The 19979-nt window shown below is 45.5% G+C and overlaps 1 protein-coding gene across 2 annotated transcripts in view; it reads right to left on the reverse strand.

The window, feature by feature from the left end:
• The window catches only part of LOC123033998 (copine-5), a 146855-nt gene that overhangs the window by 73093 nt on the left and 53783 nt on the right, over positions 1 to 19979 (reverse strand). For both annotated transcript variants that reach the window (XM_044451006.1, XM_044451013.1), the window contains exons 4-6: positions 10080 to 10183; positions 8357 to 8396; positions 7594 to 7670 (exon numbers count right to left, since the gene is read on the reverse strand). In XM_044451006.1, the coding sequence (XP_044306941.1) occupies positions 7594 to 7670; positions 8357 to 8396; positions 10080 to 10183 (221 nt within the window). The remainder of the gene's footprint in view (positions 1 to 7593; positions 7671 to 8356; positions 8397 to 10079; positions 10184 to 19979) is intronic.

Raw genomic sequence — 19979 nt, forward strand, 5'->3', positions numbered from 1 at the left:
GAGAGAGAGAGAGAGAGAGAGAGAGAGAGAGAGAGAGAGAGAGCGCGCGAGAGCGAACGAGAGAGAGAGAGAGAGAGAGAGAGAGAGAAGTGGGGTGTTGAATGTTAAATTAATGTAGCCGGAAACTCCTAAAAAACTTGCTGCCCTAAGTGTTGCAATTTGCTAGTGCAGGATACTGAACTGGCACTCAGGGGACTGGCAGAATTCCATCAGGAAAGGCCTGGAAAGCTCCTCTCCCACATCAAATGCATTGGCTGGAGGAGCACATTGCCACTGTGAAAAAGGCTGGTTAGAACCAGCAGCCAATCATAATGCGGATGGTCCCAGAGCTGCCCCAAACTCCTGTTGCACGGTGACCCTGGTGCATTCTCAGTGCAGGATTCTGCCATGCCATGTGGCTCTGTCATATGGGGGGGGGGTCTTTTCTGATTTTTCCATTTGATGTGAAAACACCAACTTGGGAGCAGGAGAATCCCCCAGTTAGTTATATCCACAGTGAACAACTTAGATGGCTGTCCAGTGCCATCCAGCATTAAAGCCAGAGCCTTACTCACTCTTTGCTCTGAAAATTGCCAGTAGTTTAATAATTAAATACAGAATATAGAAGTTGCTCATAAATCTAACCATTATTAGATTTCGCCTTCCCAAGAGAGAGGTGATAGAATTTAGATGTTCTGCTTCGTGCAGCAAAATATGCTGGTGGGCTGGGGTATGCGAGGGAAGGGCCGCAGATTAGCAGCATTAATCTCCTCCTTCTGTGCTTCACTGTCACTTTCTTTCATGCAAGCAGTTCTCCAGTTTGGCAGGCTGGAAACAGATGTTCAAAACACAGAGGCCAATTATGTTTTGCTGTCTCCCTGGAGCCGGCTATTCCCAAGCTGCCCACTGATCCGAACTCTCAGTGCCAAAGCACAGGTTGGGAGATGAAAAGGCAAGGTGCCGTGTCAGCAGTTCCTGCACCTTCCATCTCAAATATGGCAGGTACCTGGGGGTGGCAGGGAGAAACATGAACAACAACACTGGCTTTGTAGCTGTGCTTGAAAGGCCTGTTCGTGCCTCCTGGAGAGCTAAGCAAGGCAAAGGCTGTGCTGTTGCAGGGTGTGTATTTCACTCCCCTCCGTGTTTGTTATTGAACTGGCACAGTCTCTGGTTTGCTCTGTGCTAACCAGCAGCTCAGCCGCTCTGCTTGTTGCGGTGCAGCTGCTCTGGCCACGCTGAGCACGGAGATGCTGCCCTGTGTCCTGGACATAGGTGGGCACCTGCACCTCCCGGCAGGGGTCCACTGGCGATTGCTCCTCTTTGGGCCTGTTCACCTGCCTCTCCATCTCCCTCCGGCCCAGTCAGCTGAAGTGACGAGAAGGAGCAGCAGGGAATGCTGCTGGCTCACTGGTCCCTGCCTGGCAAGCAAGCAAGTGGAGGAAAGAGGAGGAGCGAGAGCAGCTGGCCACCCAATGCAGAGCCAGGCAGGGAAGGGACCGGGCCGCTGAGGCTGTCTTGCCCCAGGGCCCTCCAGCATCGGAAGCCAGCACTGGATAGAAGGGAGAAGGGAGGGATGCAAGCATTCAGTCCAGCAGGCTCTTCTGAAAGGGAGGCCTGCTTCTAATTTACTTATTTAGGACACTTGTATGCTGCCCTGTAGCACGAGGGCTCGCTAGGTGGCTGCAAAAACAATGGCATATGGAAATGGTATCATCAAATTTAAAAACGGAGAACCCAACATCATAAAAACAATTGTTAACATGGGGACAGGCGACAATGCACATAACAAAAAAAGCATGCAGTCAGAAAAACATAATCGTATTGTAAATTATATTAAAAACAGGAACAAAAGAAAAATGCCTTCACCTGCGGATGGAACCTGAACAATGGGGGCACCACTCATGCCTCCTTAGGAAGGGCATTCCAAAGGCAGAGCACAGTAACAGAAAAAGTCCTTTTCCTTGTCATTTCCTCCTTTACGTCATTAAGGGGGCACACAGAAGGGCATTCATAGAAGATTGCAAGGGTCTGGTAGGGGTATATATCTCATGTTATGCTTCCATTAAGGTGTCCAAATGGGCAGGACTTCAGGTCTCACCACACATCCTTTTCAGCTTGAAATGGCCATGGGTCCCAGTCTATGTGTGGACTTCAAGGGCTGAGCTGACTGTTCGCACACTGACCTCGTACACTGTTCCCTGCTCAGTTTGGCACTGGCCAACCACAACCAAGTCAGAGTGACAAGGGAGCAGGAAAAACCAACTCAGCCAGTCCAGCCCCTACTCAGCCAAGTCCATGGCAACGCAGGCTATCTGAAAGTCTGACATGGTGGAGTGAACAGGCCCAGGGTGCCTGTGTTGACTTAGGGGGCTGGGGAACCCTGCGGCTGACTCCAAGGAGTTCCGATTTCGAAGACTCTCACCCTTGGATTCTGCAGTGGACTGGCAAGTGGGAGCAGTGCGGAGAAGGAGGGCGAGGAGCCCATGACAGTGGTGGTGAGGAAGGGACCCACTGAAGGTACTTGCCAAAAGGTTCCCCCAAACTTGAGCGTGGCACTGTCAGAAAAGCCCTTCAAAGTGTATGGGATAGCATGTGCGGGGCTACTGGGAGTGTGAGGGAGTCCAAAATTGAACACATCTGCTCCAGGCAGCTCAGGGAGGGCCCACCAGACTTCCGAACATGCTTGTCAGGGAAGGCAGTTCAGCAGAGGGGGAGTGGAAACCAAACCCGACAATGAAGAGAGAGCCTCTGTTCCAACCTGAGGTGACCCCAGGGAAGTCTTTCAAAAAGCACAGAGGGAAATCCCTTGATAAAGAGAGGTATTTCCTTAAAACAAGTGGACATACAGTATATGGCCCTTTGTACAGCTCTCATTTCCCCCCTTATCTGGCCTTTTCTTACAGCAGTTTTTGTCTGCTTTGGGCCTGGAAAACCCCTTCCAAGAGCATCTTCCTACTCAGAGATCTCAGAATCCAGGCCAGTATGTCAGCCTCTCCCTTTCGGATCTGTAGAACGGGAGTAAAAGTGGCCTAACTTACAGGGCTGTCATGAGGCAAACACAAACGAGGATTATGAAAGCATTTTGCACACTGGAGGAGCAAGACAAAGTCTAAGCAATGATTAGGAATAAATCTGCCTTTTCTGTTTCTTTCCACACAGTCAGGATGGGTGCTTGTGCCCCAGGTTCTCTAACGAGGGGTTCTGACTTATTGCCAGCAGCAATGCTAATTAATCTCACAGCTGGTTGCTGTAATGCCCCACCCCATCGTACCTGCTGCCTTACATTCCCTCTCCCATGGTGCTTCAGAATTAATAAGCAGCTTCTCCAAAGGCAGAAGACTGAATCTCTCGCTTCATTGCCAATTACGGCTGGCAATTGCAAGGAGCCCCTTGGCACCTGCTGCCTTCCGGGACTCTGCAGCAATTCTCTCAGGCAATGAGGACAGACACTTCCACAATGGCAAGTTGAAGCTGAATTGGCTACGTGATCACAGCTCCGCACTCCCAACAGTGGCGCTTCAGCATCAAACTACATGTTGTGTCAATTGCAAGCCATGTTGCTGAGGCTTTAAAATAAAATTACTCTAGTGTAAGCATGAACAGACCTATTTGCATCAGGATCATGCACAAGGATGGGAGGATTAAACTTTACTCCCACCACTCCTAAAAGCCCCCTCTTATCCATCCCCCCACAACACACACGAGGTAAAAATGGGGAAAGTCTGTGCTGATGCTAATTAAGTTTGTTTGAAAGCCTCACTCTGTAGTGGTGGGGATTTCTGGAAGCAAGTGGCAGTAGGGAAGTTTAATCCTCCTTTCCTGGTGCATGGCAGACCCAATCCATATGGGAATTTGTGCACTTACTCAGGAGTAAAAAAGCAGAGAAACCGCAGCAACACACCATGCAATGTATATAATGTGTCATTTGACAACCAGTGTGGTTTCAGTAATGGAGCAGGGCCCCAACAGGCTGAGCCCCCGCTGTGCCTTTCCCTAAAGTGCCTGCGCTTATTCTTCAACGTGCAATGATCATGAAGCAGTCACCCTGCCTCCTATGTCTGTCCTCCACCAGCGTATCCTAACCAAGATCCTGAAAGACACCCCTAATTTTAGGAATGATGGTGAATCAGAAAACATGCCAACAAGTCAAGATTCTCTTTTATTATTGCAGCACTTGAGCTCTATAATTATCAACACTAAGAGGCAGAAGATACAAAATGGCTTAGGGTGCAACCTTATGAAAGTTTAGAGAGAACAAAGTCCGTCACCTCCCACAATTTCCCAGGCAGCGTGGCTGACTGGCTGGAGAATTCTAATAGCTGTAGGGCTTTTTCTTTCCTTAAGCATGGATAGGATTGTGCCCTTAAGCATTGTTCAAGCTTCTTGTATCTACATTGAGTACAGTTATAGATTGCTCTTCAATCATAATGGCTCCCAAGGTGGTTAATATAGTGAAACTAAAGCAATTCACAGTGAAAACCACCATGTCTAAAACTTCAAAAGGTAAAAAAGCAACCCCCCCCCCCACAAACAAGCATTAGAAAGGCAACCAGAATAAGAGAACCAAAACAGCAAGAGGAACTTGCTTAGATGGGGTTTTAAGCACATATTGCTGAGATTTTTCAAGGAACTCATGGGCTCCCCAATCCAGAATGGATGAGGCAAGAGGATGTGTGGGGTTATGGCCTCTATATACACATTTTATGTCCTCTGAAATTTCCTCCCACATTAAAGCATTTATGTACATTTTTTAAAAATCACATTGCCCTACTTTGTTTTCTAGCTGTGCTCAGCACAAACCGGTTCCCCATATTTGGACAGAATGGGAGGGAGCAGCGTGTTACAATCTGCAGACCTCAAGCTTTGAATAGGCTCCTCTGGTCTGTAAAGATGGGTTCCGGGAGAAGGACAGGCTACAGGCACAGGGCTAGGCACAGTGCCTTCTCATAAGAATACAAGCATGGTTTCACATTACATCTGAAAGCAGCTATTGAAGAAAATGGGGTGCAATTTAAAACTTGCAGAAGATTAAAAAAGCCTGGAGAGGTTGCGATCCATTTGGTTAACGGAATCAGCACTGACAATAATGTCGAGAAACTGGAGAGATGGATTAAAAAACAGTAAGATGAAATTCGATAAAGACACATGTAGAAGTATTAAACTTGGTGTGGGGAGAAGTCCCTCAAATATCATATTTGCTTTTCTACACATTAAAGAAAACTAGCAAAGCTAGGCCTTGCTAATACCGACTACTGCAGATCAAAAATTAAATGCAAGGCAGATGCCACTGCGGGATACAGGAATGGGTCCAGAGGGTAGCAGCAAACGTGATAAAGGCTTAAAGGCGACTGATTTTATGGATATGGATATGGATATGGATATGGATATGTGTGTGCCCAGAAGAAATGGTTCAAAAAGTTAAGTTTGCTCTGAGACACACACATGTTTGTCGGGGGACAACAGATTTTTTCAGCATTTATTACACAGTTGCAACAATGTTTATTCAGCAACATGTCCTGTTGGTTTCAACAAGCCTGAAAACTTCCTAGGAGATGTGGTTCAAATTGGAGCCTGAGGAGCAAATGAAACCTTACATGTCTTCCTCTAGAAAGGCCTTATTTCAGGTCGTGTAGTCACGAGGCCACACACTTCCTCACCTAAGCTTGGTCAACACTAGTGAGGGACAGGACAGAGCAGGACTTCATGAGGTCACAACTTCTGGACCAGAGGTGGGAAAGCTTGTGGCCCTCCAGACTCTGTGGCCCCAGCCGGCAAACCCAATGGTCAGACCTGACGGAAATCACAGACCAACAACAGACCCACAGCACGTTGCCCACTCCTGATGTAGCCTTTGCAACAGGTGTGAGGAAAGCAAAGCATCTGCTTGCTAGTTCGCAGGGAGACATACACTTGGTGTGATGTGTTGATTAGCCATTAATCCATCCATCCATTTGGGAGAAAAGGATTCCTTGAGACAGAGATCTTAATTTTAAAATGACATCATGAACCAGCTAGAATTTCATTGGGTGGGGTAGAATGAACTCATTGCAAGTACCTGGGAAAGGGGGGACTGAAGATTCCTGCCTAATTCCGTGAAACAGGTCCGTTAATTGCCATTATTATTATACCTTGTGGTAAACATGCATTTTGGTTAACAGGCATGTATCATTTAAGCTGTTGCTGCTTTTTGTTCCTTTTTTTTAAAAAATTGGCTTTTAGATTTTATATGATGATTTAGAAGTTTTTATTGCTCGTGTATTTGTATTCTTTCGTGTGTGTTGTTGTAAGCCACCCAGTGGGCTCCAGCTATTGGGAAGTATAGGAATGAAATAAATAATGATGTGAAAACTAAAATTTTAAAAATGAAATATAAAATAGCCACTTGTGGGGGAAACATCCTCTTTAGCAAAGAACCCATGTCTAGTCTCCAGGCAAGCTGCCAATGGAGTCATTTAATCTAATAAGGAGCTGCAATTTAAATGCTGGTAACGAACCTGACACTGCAAATCTAAGATGCACTAATGTAACTCTTTGGCAATTTGTATAACTTGTCCCATGGCAAGTAGAAATTTGCTACAGAGCAAAGGAGCTCTATGTGACCCTTAAGGATCAATCCAAGTGCGGGAGTTCAAGAGTCAGCCCTCAGCGAATCAACGTAGCTGCATGACAAACTGGTTTAAGAGTCCCTCCTTCCTTCTCCATAGGGATTCCTGCCCGGAATTACACTGCTTTAGAAGGAAGATGGAAGGAATGGACCAATGGTGTAGTGGTTACATGACAGTCCACACTGCTACCGTATGCCCCTAAAGCGAGTCCAACCATTCAGATCAATATGTGGCTCTATACCAACAAACCAGTTCTAGCAGTTTCACCTCCACCAGAAGCAGATTTTTTTAAACCTAATCGTAATTGCCCAGTCAAGACCAAGGCACCCCAAAATAGTGTGCATACGTATATTGTTGTTGGGAAAATGCATCTTTCCCCAGCTGCTGTCAAAATTGCAACTAAGCTCCAAGGGAGCAAGGGATCCTAAGGAGAGGGTGGTGACAGATGGTGTATCATCATCATCATCATCACCAGCTCCATCCCACTGCACAAGGATCCTTAGCAGAATGTTTGCAGTGCCATCGCCCAATTAAACTCCCATGATATTTTGGGAGAAAGCCAAGACTGTTTTTATTGCTTTTATTACTTTGTTGGATGGTGTCTGTTTTATCTGTTTGATCATGTTAACCTCCCAGAGAGCTTTCTGGCTACTGGGTGCTTAAAAAAATTAACAAACCACTGGTATTAAACTGACACAATATTGTAGCGTGCATTATTTTCTCTTGTGTATACTCTGTTCAATCTGAGTTGGCCAAGAAGGAGCTTATGACAGACTGTGCGATGCAACAGCAGCATTTTCGCTTGTTCAACTGTAAACCTAGCAGGATAGCACTACAGATTAATCTCAGCCAATTCAGCAATACAGCTTGCACGATCCCATCTCCAGCAGTCTGTAACAGCACAGAGCTTTGTGCCTGGCTTTATATCTTGCCAAACACCCAGCCAAACGGAGCAACATCGCTTAGAGCTAGAACCTGCTATTCGCCACACACAAGTCTGGACACTCACATCAGAGGCTTCTCCAAGCGGCTTCCCGAGGACCCAACAATCTCGCCCAGTGTGCAGAAAGTCTGGCCAAGGAAATCCTGATGAAGGAAATTTATATGATTATTATGCAACAGCACAAGTCCACCTTAGCTATTTCCCCCTGCCCAGAGCTCCCTGGAGACTGAAGGAGAGAAGTTATTAATGAGCCGGTGAATCTTATTTCCAGCCAATCAATTCAGCTTCCATGTGGAAACAAGTTCATTTCAGTCAAAGCACATGTCAAGAGTTTCAACCTATAATGTCAAGTGTGAAGAATGCTGCCATATATGTCTAATCTATGGACAGCCCATATTTTCTGAAACTAAAATGCAAAAGAGTATCATTCAATCCCATTAAGGATAAGGAAACTCTTGTTTACATATGATTTGTTCTATTAGAGTAGCAAGGTATCGGAACATTTCCAAGAATTAGAGCAGTGGTATTGTTAGAGCTCTCTGAATGAGAAAGTGATATTATTAAACACTGGAATTCTGTAGTTCTAAACAAATTAAGTTTTATTATAAGCAGAGGGTTGGTAACAACTCTGCTCGAGCTCTTGGAAAGTTGCAGCCATCAGAGCAAATGATACTGGGCTAGAGAGACAAACCCTCAGTCCAGCAGAAGGAAGCTTCCTACATTCAGAATGATAAAAGCAAAGAAGAAACAGAAGGAGGGGGATCAAACAATAAGTATTTTGAAAGTGAAAGGATCAGACAAAGAAGCCAGGAACACACACTTAACTTACATGTTTTGACAGGTCAGGGCTCTTTGAGTCCACATCATAACTGCAGGAAAAAAGAAGCAGAAATAATTCATCAAACCTCACTTATGTGGAATCTCAGGATTTCCTAGTCCACAAAGCTTACGCAGCAAATACGAACCAGAACAATAGATAGTATCTATGAAGAAGGAAATTGATCCAAAAGTTATCAAAGATAGGAAATCTACTACCTCTTATATGTGGAATCCTGTGGGTTGATTTTTTTTGTGATCAGAACTACTTCTATTACTTAAAGCAAGGAATTAAGGCAAGAGTAGAACTGATGGGGTAATTATAATTTCATTGTTCTATATAAAGCTATTAAATTGGGAAAAATAAAAACTGTAGTGTTTGGGCTCTGATTCTGTATCACATGGAGGGATGCTGGAGAAATCTGCAACAGATTCAGATGAAGGTGGATTTCTATGAGTCCAGCCTGTGGATTCTGCAGTGGAACAGCTGGAAGTTGTCTACTTGTGAAGATTTCATGGACTTTTGGACTGTTTTCTCCTTTTGGGAGAATGTTTGTACATTTGTGATAATGCAAATTGCCTCATATGTCCATCTGCACAAATGCACATTTGCAAACAAGAACATATCTTTAAAAAAAGATGTTCAGTCAGTGAGCAGAAGATGCAAGGAAAGACACCAGACAATCCATGAGACATAGATGGAATAGATTTACCAAAATGTATACATCCCTAATCTCATCAGTTTTCATCCCTCACACCAGAGCTGAAAGAAATGCAGCTTCAAAGCAAGTTAAAATGCACATTCTGAACATAAAATTTAAAAAAAAAATCTGAATACTTCAGAGTTATTGGTATCTTTGGATAATTTTTGTTGGCAGATTTCAAAGAAGAAATACTCTCATTATTGCATGTTATCAAACAAATGCTGCAGAAACTAATCCCATTGCATGTGGTGTATCAAATACTACAGAATATAAATACTATTATGAATCAGCTATCAAATACTCTTTCATGAAACACCTGAAGAATAGTTGGCTGCCAAGTTTGTGCAGGACAATTCAGGGGAGCAAATTTATTTTAGCACTTTTTCATTCTTGCTGTCCAAGCCTTCTAAAATGACAAGGCCCTTTTCAGCCACTGAAAGAACAGAGCCATTAAGTAAAGAACAGCCCATTTCAGGGCAGCCCATTTTGGAACAGCCCATTTCAGGGCAGAATAGCAGAAAAGAATGGCCAAACTCTGGCTTGATAAGCCATTATGCTGGCATTAATTCGAATTATCGCTGCCCATGGAGCACTGAAGAAAAAAATAATTCCGTTCTGCTTGGGGGCTTCATTCTCTTTGTAAATCCGAGCTAGGGCAAAGGAGTAGGATGGTCCCCAAAACAGACTTGGTGTTGGTAGGGAAACTGGGTTGATTTGCAGAATGTGGTGGCCTTCCATGGGTTATTCAATCCAAGGGTTGTTATGTCATGCAAACCTGGTGAGTGTGGCGTACCCTCTCGTAATTGTAGGTCATGGCATGGGTTATGCATTGATTATGTTTAACTCGTGCAGAACTCAGTCTCACCAGGTTTGCATGAGACAACTGGGAGTTAAATATGTAAAGTGCTCATTGTGGGTTAAACAACCCATGGTAAGCTGTGCTTCACATGCAAACCAGATCAAGGATACTCCCCTCTCATGTTCTTCTCAGTCATTCTTATTCACTAGAATGCCTCGGGTTCTGTCACTCACAGATCAAAACGCAGATTCTGCTTCTCTTCAAAGAAGTAGTCAAGGATGAACTTGCGCACAAAGTCAGGGTTCAAAGTGTTGTCGATGACTTCAGTCCTGCCAAACTGCAAAGGGAAGGAACACACATGAGGAGTAGAAGGGGTCCCGGCAAGATTGTGACCAGTAGGATGAGCACTTGAAGAGAAACAGAATTTGTACACTGCCCTGAAATCCAATCTTGGATGAAGGCTGGTGTAGACATTTGAAAAATGAAGTAAATAGCCTAGTTCAGCCTTCCCAAATTAAATCACCTCCAGATAAGTCACACTGAAACCCCCATCTTCTTCGTCATGGCCTCTGTGCATCACACATATGGGTACTGCGCCTGCGCGGTGCCTTTAGCCGGAAGATTGATAGCTAACGGTTTTTGGCGGGAAGCTCCGCTCCCCCGCCCCCTTGTGGCCTATAAAGAGCGGAGCGTCTGCCATTTTGTTCAGTCTTTGTGACCGCCGTTCGCTGTGCCTCGTGCCGCTTTTGACTTTCGCTTTGGCTATTCTTGGTTCTCCCCTTATATATTGCCCTTTTACCACTTTCCCTTTACTTCGTTTCCCACTTCTGTGTAGTTTTTCTCTTGTTATTTCTTCTTCGATCTATCAAAAAATATATACATACTTACCCTCTGCACTATCTCTCGTCTTTTACTTCTTTTCTTCTGCGATGGCGTAGCGAGCGGCTTTCTGCAAATGTGCGGACTGCGGGTCAAAAATGGCACCTACTGACCTGCACGACCTATGCCTCCTCTGCCTTGGAGAGGGGCATAGGACGGATAAGTGCATTCATTGCCTAGCCTTCTCAAAGCAGGCTAGGAAGAACCACGAGAACCGGCTTCGGAGGCTCCTTTGGGATAGGGCTCTGATGCAATCAGACCCGCTCGTCTCTGTCCCAAAACCTGGCTCCGCTTCTGTGGCTCCACCCTCACGCCCTTCAGATGAAGGTGCGTCCGCTTCGGTGGCCCCCTCTGCTTCACCAAAAAAGAGGCATGAGAAGTGGAAGCATGCTGAAGAGAAGCCGGCAGGCCATAAGAAGGCCAGAAAGGAGAAGGCCTCTAAGCCTCCAAAGAAGGCTAAGTCCACGGACCGTTCCCGACATCGGGACTCGGAGCCGACAGGACCCTCGGTACCGGTGGCGGTTACGATACCGACCCCGCCCGAACCGATCCTTCAGGAGGCCATGCGGGTTACCCCTCAAGGGTCTCCCCGACGTGCGGTCGACCTCCCGCCTGCACCCCTTCCAACTCTACAGGGGTCTATTTCGGATGGGGAAATCCAGGACTCCCCTCCCAGAGCGAGGTCACTGACACCGATGCCCGCGGTGACATTGGAGACAGAAGCTGGCCTGTCCCCACCAGGGAATCGGAGGAGCCGCTCGGTAGAGCAACGCCCAGAGAGTTGGCGTCGTCCCTACTACCAACCTTGAGGAGACCCGCTCTCTGTGGGGTACTACCCTGCTCCCAGGGCGTGATCCTCACCTCCGCCCCGCAACCAACCGCGGTCTGTGGATTTGAGGAGGGTGCCACCTCGATCCCCACAAAGTGGAAGCAGCTGCTCCTTCTCGCCGGCGGAGTCATCATCTTCTGCCCCACCATACTACGCTGCTGATTCGGATGACTCTGAAGTAGACTCAACCTCCCCGGACGTTGTGGTGACATCCCAGGATCCTGCGTTACCCGATGAATCACACGTCTCCTTCGCATTGGAGAAAGCCTTCCTCCCTCAGGACAGACAGCAGACTCTCGCTCGCCATATCCATCGAATCCGACGAGAAGGAACAGTTACGGCGAGATCCATCCAGAGGGTCCTGGGGTATATGGCCTCCTCAGTTGCCGTAGTTCCACATGCCAGACTTCGGCTTCGCCCACTACAACTATTCTTCAACAAGGTGTATCATCCACAAAGAGACCCACAGTCGAAACGGATTCGGATCCCGTCTTCCGTGCTCCACTCCCTGTGCTGGTGGCTGAAACCGACCAATCTCGTGAAGGGAGTCCCCTTCAGGGCGCGACCTCCTTCGATAACTCTCGGTACCGATGCATCTCTCCTAGGATGTGGGGCGATATGCTCTGGCCTATCCCAACGCTCTTGCACCCTGAGATTCAGCATATTATCGACTCTGCCCTAAAGCCGTCCACAAGGAAGTCATATACGGCTAAATGGAAACGTTTTTCCACCTTCGCCGAGTCTCATTCGTTCTCCCCACTTGTCTCATCGATCAAACAAATTCTTCAGTTCCTTCTGGAGTTGCATCACTCTGGACTGAAGCCGCCTTCTATTAAAGTGTATACGGCCACAATAGCCTACTACCGTGGCTTAGTCGACGGATCACCCCTATTTTCTCATCCTATCCTCAAGAGATTTTTGAAAGAACTGTATAATCTTAATCCATCAATTAGACCGGTTATGCCCACATGAAGCCTTTCTGTAGTTCTACAGGCCCTTATGAAGGCCCCCTTTGAACCTTTGGCGACTGTGGATCTCCAATTAGTTTCTTGGAAGACGGCGTTCCTTGTAGCTGTCATGTAAGCCCAGAGGGCCAGTGAACTTTGTGCCCTCCGCGTCGACCCTCCTTATCTAAACTTCCACAGAGAAAAGGTCGTTTTACGTCTCGACCCATCTTTCTTGCCCAAAGTCTCTACACCTTTCCATACAGGACAAGACATTGTACTGCCTGCCTTTTTTCCATCGCCGTCGAATCCCTTGGAAAGATCCTTGCACTCCCTCGACGTTCGGCGTTGTTTAGCCTTTTATCGATTGCGAATGGAGTCTATTCGGTGATCCAATAAACTGTTCATCAAATATTCGGCTAGAGATCAGGGCGACCCAGTCACTCCACAAAGGCTTTCTAAATGGATAGTCCACACTATTGCCTTGTGTTATCAGTTAGCTAAGCTCGAATTGCCTTCAGTTCCTCGAGGCCATTCTACTAGAGCTGTCGCTACATCTTCTGCATTTGCATCCGGGGTTCCGATTGATGACGTCTGCAGAGCCGCTACTTGGGCAAATCCCTGCACTTTCGCCAAGCATTACCGTCTCGATGTTCGGGCTCGACGGGACTGCTCCTTCGGTAGAGCTGTTCTCTCCTCCGTCCTTCGATGAGGACACCTTCCCTCCTCCTTTGATGGTAAGCTTGTTAATCTACCCATATGTGTGATGCACAGAGGCCACGACGAAGAAAAGCAGGTTGCTTACCTGTAACTGATGTTCTTCGAGTGGCCATCTGTGCAGTCACACAACCCGCCCGCCGGCCCTGCTCGGTGTCGGTAAGTGGATGCATCGACAGCTCAATGTCAATGAGAGAGGGCATTTTTGGTACCGACCATCTCCTTTACGGTACCGACAAAAAAAAAAATCCATTAAGATACCGTACGTTTGGTCGCAAAGACTGAACAAAATGGCGGACGCTCCACTCTTTATAGGCCACAAAGGGGAGGGGGAGCGGAGCTTCCTGCCAAAAACCGTTAGCTATCAATCTTCCGGCCAAAGGCACTGCGCAGGCGCAGTACCCATATGTGTGACTGCACAGATGGCCACTCGAAGAACATCAGTTACAGGTAAGCAACCTGCTTATCCCCAGTCAGCGTGGCTATTGGCTGGGAGTTGCAGTCCAACACATCTGGAAGGCCCCAGGTTGTGGAGGCTGCGCTAGTTGTTTTCATTGTACTTATTAATCATTCACCTCCTTTCAAACTTCAGGGCAGGGATGGGGAACATTTTTCCATCAAAAGGGACATCTGCTGCAGGTTGCTTTTCCCCACCATGATGTGTGTGTGTGTGTGTGTGTGTGTGTGTGTGTGTGTGTGTGTGAGAGAGAGAGAGAGAGAGAGAGAGAGAGAGAGAGAGAGAGAGAGAGGACAGAAAGCACAGGGGCACTGGATACTTGCATTTTTTTCAAATGTTGTGTTTAGAGGTGTATTCCTATTTTATATTTTCTAGGCATTGTCTCGGCAGCTGTAAAATACACAATCCAAACCTTCATTATTAGATCTAATTTTTCTAGGTATGCAGCACCTTAGGCCCAAGCAGTGCCAAAAAAATAAGCAAGCTGATAAAATACCAAAAACAATCAACCAGTAAAAGAAATGAACTAAACCCTTTTATTTTCTCCCAGGCATTTAAAGAAATGTCTTTGGATCTTTTTGATCGTGACAATTCTATTTTGCTGTTGCTTTTGCTTTGGTTTTATCTACAGTCATTTTACATTTTGCTGTTGGCTTTATTATATGTTTGCTTTTAATATATACTGCTTTATACATTGTTGTGTTGCTTGTATAGCACATTTTAATGTATTGTACACTGCCCAGAGAACTTGGGTTCTTGGACAGTTTAAAATCCAATCATTCAATCCAAAATTAAACAACAAATAGTAGTTAAATGTCTAAGCTTTAACAAGAACTGGTTCTGTAATATTTCAGTGCCACAAATCTGTCTATTTTTCAGAGTGTCAGCATTTCTACGCTCAGTACCATGTTGCTGCCGCCTTTGTTGCTGAAAGCATTAAGCAGGCAGCCTGCCAAAAAATCAGGTACATTTGGAGGAAATGCCCCATCAGTGCACATCAGGTACCTGGCAGCAACTGATGAAAATGGCACAGAAATGGGAGTGCAGCCTGTGAAAAGATAAAGTTGGAGGATATGGCAATGGTTCTGCATTTCTAGAGATAGCAAAAGGGGTGTGGAAAAAGAAAATGTTAAAACTGAGGCAAGGTAAAATTTAACAGTGAAAACAGGAAAGGAGAGTGTGAAAGATCTGGTGCAAAGACAGGAACCTCTTGCATCTGAAACTACCAATTTCTTGCTTGCATCGTAACTACTACGGTAGCAAAGGGCAGCTGCCTTGACACAAAGCAAGCCTAGCGAGAGTTCATCAAGGCTGTGTGATTAAGTCTCTAGGTGCATCCATTAAGCAGATGTTAATTATACGTCATCAATCCTCAGGAGGTTGCAGAATAGCTGGGTGGACTTACAGTGCCTTCCTGATCGCAGCCAATTAATATCTTTAGGGGCTAAATTAACCCTATGACACAATTGCACGTATTTGTACATTTGTTATGTACACCATCTGAGTGTGTGTGTTATACACACCACTGATGTATTAGAAATGGAGCAGGCTGTTGTGGGGCTGTTTGTTTGTTGGTTATATGGTTATAAAGACCTTCTTAGCAGCTGTACCCCATCTTTGAAACATGCACCTGTTATCATTCCAGCGCCAGGTGAAAACTTTTTTATTTGCCAGATATTTTAATAGAAAAAAATCTGTTTTAGTTCTGTTTTCACATCTGCTGCTATGCCTAGCATTAATTTTACCTTAATTTCTGTAAGTTGTTGACCTTTGTCGCTATATTGATCTTATTGTCTGTTTGTTTAACTTTGATTATTTCATTCTTATTATATGTTTTAAATTGTAAACTACCCAGAGAGCCCAATGGGATGGTATAAAACTGTAATAAATAAATAAATAAGGCCATGGAAAAAAGAATCCATGGGCCAAATCTAACTCTCAGGGGCTGGATACGAAATACTGGTGCATCCTATGAGGCGAAGGAGAATGCTCAAGTCCTATAGAAGCCAAAGGAAACAAAAGTACAGGGTGTCCCCAAAAAATTGACATTATTTGAAATGTGAATACCTGAGTAACTACATGTCCTAGGCAAACGAAATTAAATAGGCTTCCTGTTGAACAATAAAAGATTTATTTATCAAAATTCAAACAAGAAATTCAAAGGGATGTAGATTTTATAACCAATTTCACAAAGCTTCACAAATGTTCAATATGCGCACCGCCTGTGACACGACACACATCAAGTTGGGAGTCCACCTCCTGCCAAACATGCTGTAGCATGTCTTGCGAAACATTGTGTAACTAACATTAGTTTTTACACATTTTGTTAAAATTTGAGATCATTTGAGCAAGAATTGGCTATGTTATTAGAGTACGAAATGTCAATTTTTTTGGGACACCCTGTAAATATTCAGAAACAAGAGCTTTTCATGCTGATAGCTGTAGTTGGGGAGCTGAATTAGCAGCTGACTACCAGCTTTAAGTGGTGGAATTATGTCAGAGGCCAAGAAGAGTGGATCTGAATTGCTCTCTGCTGAGCACTTACCAAAGCTGCGACTGTGTGTGTGTGTGGGGGGGGGGGGGGAGTACATTCACAAACACTTGGATAGCTGCCAGTAGTCCCAGGGGAATCAAAGTCTGGAGTTAGACAGCAAGAAAATGCTTAAACTCTGAGACAGCCACTTCGAATTGACAGCGAAGGAGCTTTCAGGAAAGTGATGTCAGGGAAGTACAGTTAAGGCATAACTGTGTGAAGAGGCCATCACGAATCACTTCCAACTGTGCAATTAAGACCCGCAGTAGATCCATCTTGCTGCATATTTTTGCAAAAAAGCATATTTTTGTTTCTTTCTTAATATTTTCCTCTAGGGGCTATGTGGGAAAGCGGGGGAAATGACCTTTCTGACCTTTCTGACACCTAAACTGGCCTGGTTGCAAGGTTTGCTGCTGTTCTCTTGTCATAGTCCAGCAGGTGCCTATGACAGTCACTCAAGAACCGCAGTGGCTCTGGGAGCTACAGCAGGGAGAAGAATGGGATTTTCCCAGCAGCCAAAACTGGATTTCCCAATGCCTGAACAGGAGATGCCCTGCAACCAAAGTGCTACGACAGTGACAACCAGCCAAAAAAACCAGCAACAAGCAACACTGGCCCCAGAAAGAAACAAGCAACATTGACCCCAAATCCTACAGCACTGTGCATTTGCTAAGTCATCTTCTGCAAGTTTTGAAATGCATTTGCCCCAAGGTATCCCTGCTTCTGAGTAAAAGCAACTCTTCCAAGCTTAAGCAAGCCAGAAAGCTTGTGCACTGGGTAGGAAGTGTGAGAATATAGTTCTTCCCTCCTGGCAAATTTTCTGGAATTATGATGCATTACAGACAACGCTAACATCATGTGGACTCAAGAGATATTTCAGACCTCTGCCCATCACTTCCACCCAGCGCATTCTGACCTCCCTTCCAGCTTGTTTGCAAACCTTCCGTTGGCCACATGCCCTGGCAACGCAAGCATTAGTTCCCAATGTTTCCCCTCTGGTCATTTGGAGAATCAGGGGTGTGTGTGGTGGAGGGAGGAAGCCTGGGAACAAGGGCAGGCATTCAATTCTGCACCGAGAAGGCATGCTGTGACCACTTTTGCTCTGTGTGCGCTGCTGTGCCATTCGCGGCATGCTGTGATAAGTATCATCCTGCTGTTTGCTTGGAAAAAAGCATATCCTACCCTATGCTGTGTCTGTGCTTTTGCCTGGCATGCTAAAGACTATGTGGATTGAGGCTCTTACCCAACATATGTGGAGTTGTTGTCCTGGAAGGACTGAGCATAGAATAGAAATGTATGAAAAGTGTGCAGAAGTTACTACAGAGCAAGGATGTGCAACATTTTCATCTCTGAGAGCCGCATGTGATGTTGGCTGGGGGCCTGGAGGCCACACACACACACAAGGCATGTATAGCCTTTGTTTCTCCAACCCCCCTTCTCTAGGGATCTTGATAAAGATTGCTCTTTCCTAACTGGTACTCAATGTCAGAGGATTTCTGGGGAAAGGGGTGTGGCAATGTCTCTTCCCCGGCACCCTGGATTTTCAAGCAACTCCCTTCACTGCTATTACTCAGGAAAGAGCAATATCAGTGAAGGTCCCCACTCCACACAGAGAGCTTCACGCATATCGCTCTTCTCTTGATGGAGAAGGCTATCTGTGTGCTTTGCAGCAATATCCCAATCAGCAGAGGCAGGTTCAGTAATGGCACTGGTGACATCAAGCTACCCACTGAAGGCCATTAAAACTCTCAGGGGCCATAGTGAACCTGTTTCAGAGGGTATCAAGGCTTCTACGTTTCTCATGTCTCTGCATTAGAGCTTAACATGATACACAAAATGGCTGGGTAGGCTAATTTATCCCATATATTCTCTGCCCTCACCCCACCCCAGTTGTTCAGGGTTATGTTAAAGATATTTCTTCAATTCAGGCTTACAACAAGTGTTTTAGGTAGATGCAGCCCATGAAGGCTTCACAGAGAACTTCAAATACGCTATACAAATAACACATCAAATGCTTTCACACGACATGACAACCTACCCTACGAATAACCTATGCAGTGTGGGTTGTTTGTGAAAGAACTCCCAAAGGCACCCAACAGTCACCCCAGTCCAACATGGGCTGTTTCCTATCGTTGTCCCTCAGGTCCGGATGGGAATGGGAACGGTCTTGCCTCCCTCACCCCTTGCTGACCAGGGTTCCTTGCTCACTCACCACCGCTTCCCCCATTCCTCTCTTCTCTTCTGCAGACCAATTTCACAACCCCCAGTGACAGATCCACCGAACTGACACTGCAGGGGCCGCCACTGGTGCAGCACTTTTTGACAGATTCTTTAAAAAACACTAATTGATTGGACTTGCACTGGGGCAGAACTGTGTTTCCAGAATGGAAAGCCTTCCCTGGGCAAGGTCCCGGAAAGGGTCTGTTGTCAAGATGCAGCAGGCTCCCACAAGGGGTATGACCCAGCGGTGCTGCATGTAGAATCACGTTTTTACTATCCTCTCCTCTGACAGCCGGCAAAAGGGAGTTGTCAAGGGAAAGCCAAGCCAAGCATGATCTTTGCTCACAAAAGCAGGTGGCCAGAAGATCACTCCCTTTGTAGTAAGGTCCTCTAGTTTTGTGGGTTGGACCAGACTCCACATGGCATCCTCACATTTTTTTTTTCACTCTTTCCCAGGATGCTGCTTGGGAAAGTTTAAAAGAACAAACCACTTTTATGGTTTTTATGAGAGTTTTAGCATAACACTGTCAAAGCGCCCATTTTAAAATTGGGTTTTTTTTGACAGAGACCTATAAAGACGGATATGGATATGCATATGCCCCATCACCAAACCCTAATTATCTGGATGACTGCTTCCTCCTGCATGTCATAAAATCCAAGTATTTCCACCGAATCGTGAGGTGGGTAACTAGCAACAAGTGAACCTTTTCACTCCCCCCCCCCCCCGTGAGAGAGCAGCCTATAGAAAAGAAGTTTGCTATTCCTGTGCTCTTTTATGTGCCAGGTAAAGACCTTTCTGTTCACCAAGGTTTTTAAAAAGATCATAGTAGTCAGGGCATCAACATTTTAAAACTCAGTGTTTTTAATTTTCGGGTTCCCGTGAGCATTGTTCCTTGTTGTATTTTACATGTCTTTTGATTTTATGGTTCTGTCATCACCTCCATCACCACCACCACCATCATCATAAATTGTCTTTACATATAGTTATTGTAAGCCACCTCATCAGCACTGGAGAGTGCAATGAGCCTTTAGGGAGAAACCCTGGCACACCTGCCCCATGTCTCTCCAGGATCTGGAGATGTAGTCCTCCATGTGCTCTCGAACTCTAAGGCTGGCTCTCTCACAGCTTCTCGTGTCCTTCAGCCACATAGAATTAAAAGGTTACAGAACTAATGACTGGTCCTTTAACAGCTACTGCCATCACCCCACTGAATATCCTGGGCTTTCTGGCCTTCTGAAAGTCTCTGCTGGCCACAACCCCTTGCTGGGATGGTGGCTCTTCCTTGGAGAAAATGAGTGAGTACTCCTGGTTCCCGGGTTAAGAATGAGTTCTGTTCATGAGATCATCTTTAAGTCACATTTGTATGTCAGTCAGATGACATATAAAAAAAAGCATTTAAAATGCTTACGAAACACTTTCAAATACACTAAAACAACCTAAGCACAATGCATCATTTTAATAATGATAATAATACAGTAATAATAAAGTAACTACAGGTACTGAAGAGAGAGAAGGAGAATCTATATGCATGTGTGCAGGTATACAGTACAGTT

Source organism: Varanus komodoensis, unplaced genomic scaffold (genome assembly GCF_004798865.1).
Source record: "Varanus komodoensis strain SLA01 unplaced genomic scaffold, ASM479886v1 scaffold1, whole genome shotgun sequence".
Lineage (NCBI taxonomy): Eukaryota > Metazoa > Chordata > Lepidosauria > Squamata > Varanidae > Varanus > Varanus komodoensis.